The following is a 9,137-nucleotide window of genomic DNA, read 5'->3' as shown; positions in this document are numbered from 1 at the left end:
GCTAGATAGTGCTAGATAGTGACAAAACTGAGGAAATACATATTCATCATTAATTCGTCATATTTTTTGTTTTTTTCCCACACCTGCTTCCTTGCCCAAGCACATTTCTTCTTAATAATGAATAAGTGACTTCAAATGTAGAGATATAAATACAGATTAAGACCCAGCCAAATTTATTTTCTGAAGTTTTCCACAGTATTTGGTCCTTTGCCTTTAATTAGATGGGTCTATAAACTACATCTCTCAGTAACTCTTGAACCAAAAAGATGGCATATTGTTATGGATGGTGGTAGACTTGTAGTTTCAGGGAGTCTAAACACTTTTGGGAATCTTAAGCAAGAATTAGACTACCCTGCTTGCTTTTTACCTATAAATAGTCTACTGGAGTATAAACCATTATATAGACTATAAAGATAGTGTTTAAGTTCATATATTTAATACATATTTTCATTAAAAGAGGGAAAGCTTAGGCATTTTTAATGTCAAAACAAACTACCAGGAGTTTAATGTGGGAAAGAATTTTAATGTTGATATTTTTCTGATGTGAAATAATCAACATTATAAGAGGAGATTCCAGGGATGACTGAAGAAATTTGCATAAATGTTCAATGTTTTTCATGATCATGGAAACTATATAGGGATTGAAGTGTATTTGTTTTTCAAAGCCTCAAATTATTTATTAATCTAAAACCTAGATGTGAATTTTTTTATATCAAGGACTCAAACATCAAGAAGAATTATCAAGTTTTGTCAATTTAGTCATGTATTAAAGAATAAGAATGTAGTAGCAGAAAAGAGATAGAACATATATGTACAGCAACGTTTTTAAAAGACTATTTACAAAATGTATCTGTTATTAAAGGAAATGAAAAAGTGATGGTGTAGTGTGTAAGTATAGCAATGTGGAGAACCATTAATACTCCTGTTGCTGAAGGGAAAGATGCGGGAAGAGTTACTGGGAAGTGGAGCAAGTGACTCTAGTTGTAGGAGAGCTGTATCATCAGGGATAGAGCTTTGGGTAGGAGGATTCAGCTAACTACAGGCCACTCCAACAGGAATAAATGGACAAAATAGATACTGGCTCCACTCTCTCCCTAAACTCTAATCTCTTATCAGATCTTCCCATTGGTTAAACTCTCCTTGAAGCCAGAGGTCAAGGGAATCTACTTATGAAATTTATAAGATGAGTCTCATGGGGGGCATGGAAACAATGGAAATAGATAGATCTGGATAGCCATAGAGAAAATATCCAAAACATTTTGGATGTTTGTCCATTTTAGACTGTTGCGTGTTTGGCCAACCTCAATCATCAATATTTATTGTCAGGATTATGATAGGGCTTAGTTCTACTGAACTGTTGATAACCTAAAGTATCAATATATATGCCTGAGGCAGTGGTCCTTGGTCTTCTTTTTATTTTTTCTTTATAGATTCAGAATACAACTTCCTTATGATAGAGCAGTGTCAATTTGTTCTGAACACATCTCTCATAAATTAGGCACTAACTTGGTTTTGTTTTATATTTGTTTTCTATCATTTAAAAATTTTTATAATACTTTGTAGTTTTGGGTAAGTTGGATAGAAGGTATAGTAATTAATATACTTCCTACAAACAAAGCCATGTTTACTTTTAAGGGATGTTATTTTGATAGAGGTTCATTTATAAGAAGAGTAAAGAATGAACAGGGGCCTTAGGATGTTTTGAGGAAGATAACCTGATTTAGGGCACAGGTAAAGAAGACAGAATGACTTGTTAACTTAAAGAACTATGTTTAGGAGTCTCTGATCTTTTGAAAACTTGATTCTTAGTTTTCAGTATTCTCTTACTTCTTTGAGGGTAATGCAATTCTTTTGAATGAGTCACTGAAAGCTTGTCTCACTTGTTTGTTTCTCAGAGTGTAAATGAATGGGTTCAACATGGGAGCTATGGATGTCATTAGCACTGTCACACTCTTATTAATAGCCACTGATTCCTTTGCTGAAGGTTTAACATAGATGAAAATACAGCTTCCATATGTAATGGAAACAACAATCATGTGAGAAGAACAGGTAGAAAAGGCCCTTTTTCTTTGCTGGGCAGAGGGGAATTGTAGAATAGTCTTGATAATGCAGATATAGGACAGAACAACACACAGAAGGGTTGTGATGAAGGCCGGTACAGCACAGGTTATCACCATCTGCTCTAAAAGCCAGGTGTCTGAGCATGATATCTTCAATATAGGATATGAATCACAGAAGAAATAATCAATGACATTCGAGTCACAGAATTCTAGATTTACTATCATGATAAGTGGTGCGAGTATGATCAACACACCAGCTGTCCAGCAGCAGAGGACAAACCTTCTGCAAACTTTGTTGTTGATGATGGTTACATAATGCAGGGGTTTGCAGATGGCCACATAGCGATCATAAGACATGATGGCCAAAAGATAAAATTCTGTTACCCCAAATGCATCAATAAAAAACACTTGAGTGACACAAATATTGTAAGTTATTGATCTGTCACCTGTTGCTATGTTGTATAAATATCTAGGAATACAAGCAGATGTAAATGAAATTTCTAATAAGGCAAAATTCTGTAGGAAAAAGTACATGGGTGTTTTAAGGTGGGAGTCGAGCAAAGTGAGGAATATAATGGTCAGATTCCCAGTTATACTTAACATGTAAGTGAGAAATAGAAACATAAAAATTGGAATCTGAAATTGAGGGTCATCTGTCAGTCCGAGGAGAATGAAGGTTGTGATTGTCTGGTTTCTCATCATTGACCTCCAGTTTCTTTATTAGTTTCAAGAAAAGTTCAAAGAGATTCCAAATGAATAGAGTAGTATCAAAGGCAAGTGGTATAATACCCTATTTTGTTAGGGTATAGAGAGTCCCACTCTGTTGCTCCCACCTTTATAATCAAAACAAACCAGACTCATAACAAAATCATAGTTTTAAAAAATCTCAAATCTGAAGCTCCAAAAAAACCCTAAATGAAATAAACTACATAAAGTAATACATTTTTCATAGAGAAAAATATCTCAACTACTGCCATCTAAGGCAGAAAGGATAAAGATGGAGGGGCTTGCCATAGGTAAAAGTAAAAAGAAACCAGCCAAAATGTTAACATAATTTTACTGGGCTGCGTAAGAGCCCCTGTAACATTGGAATTTCAAGGTTCTCTACTCAGAGTGACTTTTCTTATGCAACACTTCCCCGCAAATCCATACCAGGTACTCAATCAAGGTAGTATATCAGTGCTTTGGGGAAGGAACAGATATTGTCCCAAATGCAAGTCAAATGTCTTCTGAATACATTTCAAGTTTTCAAATACAGAAGAATGAGGAAGGGGGGCATACAGCTAAGAGAAACCCTTTTAATATATTCTTAGTCTACACAAGATGCATGGAGGCTAATCTCCCCAAATGAGAGCAGTGTAACGGGGCAGAGAAGAATCTCCTAGGATCCAGAAAGCTGGGAATGGGCTGAAAAGCAAAGAAAACTCACCAGTGTGAAGACAATGGAATGACATCTTTGTAATGCTGAAATAGACAACAACAACGAAAACCTAAAATTCTTATTCAGTGAAAAGTCCATCAGATATAAAAGCAAAATAAGACATTTTTACACAGAAAAAGCTGAGACATACTATTTCCAGTAGAGTTCCACTGAAAAGAATGCTAAAAGTTCTTCGTGTTAAAATATGATACCAGATGGAAACTAGGTGTGCAGAAATAAAGAGTACCAGATTTTGGAAATAAAAAATCCATGATTTTCTTAGAATCTTTATATCTATGTATCTATCCATGTATCCTCTATTTGTCCATCCATCTGTGTATTTATTTATTTAAAGAATTGATATGAATATTAGAAATAAAAAATACAATTGTCATTTTCTACACATGAGACCATTTTTTAATTTAAAAAAACCTGTGGAGTCTATATTTTAAAAACCTTTCTGAATTAGCGACTTTAGCAAGATTCCAGGATGCAAGGTCAATGAACAATGCTAATTTTGTTTCTATACATCAGCAGCAAATAATTGGAAAATGAAAAAAGTCTTTTAAAAATAGCATCAATAATATGAAATAACATCAAATGAAAGCTGTAGAAGGCTAAATCCTAACTGTAGAAATTAGTAAATACCTAAAAGAGATATGAAACGTTCATGAATTGGAAACCTGAATATATTGTTAAGATGTCAGTTTTTTCCATATTGTTCCATAGATTCAGTGCAATGTTAGAAAAATACAGTGGGGATTTTGAGAGAGAGAAAGAGAGAAAGAGCATGAGCAAGCAAGCATGGGAGGGGCAGAAAGGGGAGAGAGAATACCAAGCAGGGTCTACACGGTCAGCACAGAGCCTGACGTGGGGCTCAAATTCATGAATCCTGAGCTCATGACCTGAGCCAAAACCAAGAGTCAGAGAGGATCAACTGACTAAGCTACCCATACACCACTACAGCAGGGGTTACTGAAGAGATTAACAGACTAATTTTAGAATTTTATGTGAAAATTCATGCATTTATAAGTGCTAGGATAACATTGGAAAAAAAAAGGGAATTAATTGTCCTATATTACTTTATTTCAAGACTTATTGTAAAATCACAGTAACCAAGCCAATATGGTATTTTCATGAAGATAGAAAATAGAACAGTGGAATATCTTAAGAGAGTTCACATTTATACCCATGTGAATGTGGTCAATTGATTTCATTGTCTCCCAGTCATTTAAATAGGGAAAGAAAAATGAATTTGAACAAATAGTGCCAGAAAAATCAGATGTCCATAAGGGGAAAAAATTTTGATCACACTCCATTTCCAAAAAGTAATTTAGGATGGATCACAAAGCCAAACCTAAAACATGGAACAATACAGCTTCTGTAAGAAAACAGAAAATCTTCATGACCTTAAAGTAGAATTTCTTGGACAGAACACAAAAGGTGCCACATATAAAAGAAAAAAACCCTTATATATTAGGTAATATCAAAATTATAATTTTTTTCTCCAAAAAATACACCAGTAAAGAAATAAGCAAGTAAACCTAGGAAAATATTTGCACTGTATATATCTGAAAAATGACTCACAATGAGAATATATAAAGAACTTCTATTTATCAAATATCAAAAGATAAATCAATCCAAATGGGCAAAATATGTGAGCACTTCACAAGAGATGATATATGAATGGCTCATAAACACATAAAAAATTGTCAACATCATAAGTCACCAGAGAAATGTGAATTAAAATCACAATGAAATTTCCTTTCACACTTGCTAGGATGGCTAAAAATCTTTAAAAAAAATTTTTTAATGTTTATTCTTGAGAGAGAGAGAGTGTGCACAAGTCGGGGGAGGGGCAGAGAGAGAGAGGGAGAAACAGAATCCGAAGTAGGCTCCAGGCTCCAAGCTGTCAGCACAGAGCCCAAGGTAGGGGGGTGGGGGGGGGCTCCAACCCACCAACCATGAGGTCATGACCTGAGCAGAAGTCAGATGCTTAACTGATTGAACCACCCAGGTGTCCCTAGGATGGTTAAAATCTTAAAGACTGACAATACTAAATGTTGATAAAATTAAAAAGTACAAGCTATTGATGCATGGAACAAAAATGATGAATCTTGGGGTGCCTAGGTGGCTCAGTTGGTTAAGCCTCCAAATCTTGATTTTGGCTCAGGTCATGGTCTCATGGTTTGTGGGACTGAGGCCCATGTAGGGCTCTTGTGATGATGCTGTGGAGCCTGCTTGGGATTTTCTCTCTCTCTCTCTCTCTCTCTCTCTCTCCTCCTCCCCCACTCCCCCCCCCACACTTTCTCATTATAAATAAACATTTAAACATTTAAAAATGATGAGTCTTAATACTGTTATGCTAAGTAAAAACAGTAAGGCTCAGAAAAATGTCATATGATTTTATTTGTATGAAGTTCATGAACAGGCAAAATATCTATGGATGACAGTCATTACCATGTTCCCACATGCCTCTTGTGGGCATATGGGAAACAGTTGTTGGAACAGGTGGCATTAGGGAACCTTCCATTGTGGTAGAAGTCTACATGTTTCTTTGAATGAATGGTGGGTTGCTTCAGTGTTTACAATACTCAATTTTTTGTTTTGTTAATTTTTAAAAAAGTTCTATTTATTTTGGGAAAGAGAGCATGAACAGGGGAGGGGCAGAGACCGGGGGAGGGGGGGAGAGAGAGAGAGAATATCCCAAACAGGCTCCACACTGTCAGTGCAGAGTCCAGTGCAGAGCTTGAACTCACAAACCATGAGATCATGACCTGAGCTGAAATCAGGAGTTGGACACTTAACTGATTGAGCCACCAGGTGCCCCAATACTCAAATCTTATAGAACACTTAAGATATTTGCATTTTACTGCATATGAATTACAATTCAACAAAACATTACTTTAAAAAGCCCAGACATGATAAGCAATGATTAATAAAGATAAATAAACTTTCCCTTGACATTTCTTCTTTAAATTTCTTTTTTTTTTTTAAAATTTTTTTTTTCAACATTTATTTATTTTTGGGACAGAGAGAGAGCATGAACGGGGGAGGGGCAGAGAGAGAGGGAGACACAGAATCGGAAACAGGCTCTAGGCTCTGAGCCATCAGCCCAGAGCCCGACGCGGGGCTCGAACTCACAGACTGCGAGATCGTGACCTGGCTGAAGTCGGATGCTTAACCGACTGCGCCACCCAGGCGCCCCTCTTCTTTAAATTTCTAATAAATATTGTCTACATAGTTTGACATAATTCCTCAATTGCATAATTTTTTGTAGTTACGGGGAAGAGATCTTTATAGATTTTTAACTATAAATATTGTAAGGTAAAAATGTGGGTTCTCCCACTATATTTCTCTTTGTATTTTCACATTCTTTATTTTTATTTATGTCTATGTTGAGAAAGAGAGCAAGCATGGGAAGGGCAGAGAGAGGGAGACTGAATCCCAAGCAGGTTCAGTGCTGTCAGCTCAGAGCCCCATGCAGGGGTTGAACTCATGAACCATGAGATCATGACCCAAGCTGAAGTCAAGAGTCAGATGCTTACTTAACCAACTGAGCCACCCAGGTGCCCCTGTATCTTGACATTCTTAACCTGTGTCTTAGATTTAATTTGTTTATACTATTAGAATTGACTCATAAAAGTACTGTAACAACACTTGCATTTATACCCCAAAAGCTTCTCTATTCACTAGCTGACTCTAAACTTCATAATCAGTTTTATGTTTTTGCTGGAAGTTTTGAAAGTTGATAAAATTAAGCTGCATTAATGATAGCTGCAAAATGATAGCACATTACCATTAAAAAGACTTTCTAGATCTACTTTTATTTTTTATTTTTATTTATTTATTTTATTTATTTATTTTTTTCAACGTCTATTTATTTTTGGGACAGAGAGAGACAGAGCATGAACGGGGGAGGGGCAGAGAGAGAGGGAGACACAGAATGGGAAACAGGCTCCAGGCTCTGAGCCATCGGCCCAGAGCCTGATGCGGGGCTCGAACTCACGGACCGCGAGATCGTGACCTGGCTGAAGTCGGACGCTTAACCGACTGCGCCACCCAGGCGCCCCTCTAGATCTACTTTTAAAGTGAGGTTTCTGTTTAACCACCGTAACTAAAGCTAATTTTGTTTCTCTTTTGTGTGTGTGTGTGTGTGTGTGTTGAAAAGGAATACCAATTTCCAGGCTCCCTCCTTCGTTTCTAATTTTCGGTGACAGTATATACTAGATACAGAAATTATTTTAGTACATAATTTACTTCAAATGTTGAATATTGAGTGTGGTACTGAAGAGCATAGTAATAATTTCCCACCTCTTTCTGAGTTACCTTTCTTCCATAATTGCAAAAGTTTTCCTTTGGTTGATTTTGTACAATTATAAGTGGATAAATATTTTCTTAGACTGTCCATCATTTAAAAGAAAGTCTGTTTCAAAGGGCTAGTATCCAAAACCTATAAAGAACTCACCAAACTCCACACCTGAAAAACAAATAATCCAGTGAAGAAATGGGCAGAAAACATGAATAGTCACTTCTCTAAAGAAGACATCCAGACGGCCAACAGGCACATGAAAAGATGCTCAACGTCACTCCTCATCAGGGAAATACAAATCAAAACCACACTGAGATACCACCTCACTCCAGTCCAAGTAGCTAAAATGAACAAATCAGGAGACTATAGATGCTGGAGAGGATGTGGAGAAACGGGAACCCTCTTGCATTGTTGGTGGGAATGCAAACTGGTGTAGCCACTCTGGAAAATAGTGTGGAGGGTCCTCAAAAAATAAAAATAGATCTACCCTAGGACCTAGCCATAGCACTGCTAGGAATTTACCCAAGGGATACAGGAGGGCTGATGCATAGGGGCACTTGTACCCCAATGTTTATAGCAGCACTTTCAACAATAGCCAAATTATGGAAAGAGCCTAAATGTCCATCAACTGATGAATGGATAAAGAAATTGTGGTTTATATGCACAATGTAATACTACTTGGCAATGAGAAAGAATGAAATATGGCCTTTTGTAGCAATGTGGATGGAACTGGAGAGTGTTATGCTAAGTGAAATAACTCATACAGAGAAAGACAGATACCATATGTTTTCACTTTTGTGTGGATCCTGAGAAAATTAATAGAAGACCATGGGAGAGGGGAAGAGAAAAAAAAGTTAGGGAGAGAGCCAAACCATAAGAGACTCTTAAAAACTGAGAATAAATTGAGGGTTGATGGGGGGTGGGAAGGAGGGGAGGGTGGGTGATGGGCATTGAGGAAGGCATCTGTTGGGATGAGCACTGGGTGTTGTATGGAAACCAATTTGAAATAAATTTCATATTAAAAAACAAAAGCAAATAACAAAGTCTGTTTCAAAGGCCTTATAAACATCATAAATTTTCTTGATTTGTAAATACTGATATTCTTACAGTATCAAATTTAACATTTGGTTTATTTGCTAAATATGCAAATTAATAAAATGATTTTATTTGTATGTTTTTGGAGACCCCGGTACCAAAGACATGAAGAAATCTTTCTGTGTTTCACAGGAAACAATATTGGAAAAAAGCTTTCAGAGACAAGAGGGTGTAATGGAAATAGCAGACACAAGTTGCTAGGCCAAAAATAGTACTGTGTGTGCGTGTGTATATATGTGTATATATATAT

The 9,137-nt window shown here is 36.5% G+C and overlaps 1 protein-coding gene across 1 annotated transcript; it reads right to left on the bottom strand.

Moving 5' to 3' along the window:
- Positions 1-1,823: 1,823 nt before the first annotated feature.
- Positions 1,824-2,762, bottom strand: LOC124502098 (olfactory receptor 6C2-like). The gene has a single exon (XM_047066558.1). The coding sequence runs from the start codon at positions 2,760-2,762 to the stop codon at positions 1,824-1,826; it is 939 nt and encodes a 312-aa protein (XP_046922514.1).
- Between the last annotated feature and the right edge of the window lie 6,375 nt (positions 2,763-9,137).

This window comes from Lynx rufus, unplaced genomic scaffold, assembly GCF_022079265.1.
Source record: "Lynx rufus isolate CCGP_SWC_20201006 ecotype Redwood Valley unplaced genomic scaffold, mLynRuf1.p SCAF_7, whole genome shotgun sequence".
NCBI classification, from domain to species: domain Eukaryota; kingdom Metazoa; phylum Chordata; class Mammalia; order Carnivora; family Felidae; genus Lynx; species Lynx rufus.
The sequence above is the reverse complement of the archived record's forward strand: the minus strand, read 5'-3'. Positions and strand labels throughout refer to the sequence as shown.

Excerpts from the sequence above, each read along its gene's own strand:
- LOC124502098 (XM_047066558.1), bottom strand. The coding sequence starts at position 2,762 with ATGATGAGAAACCAGACAATCACAACCTTCATTCTCCTCGGACTGACA.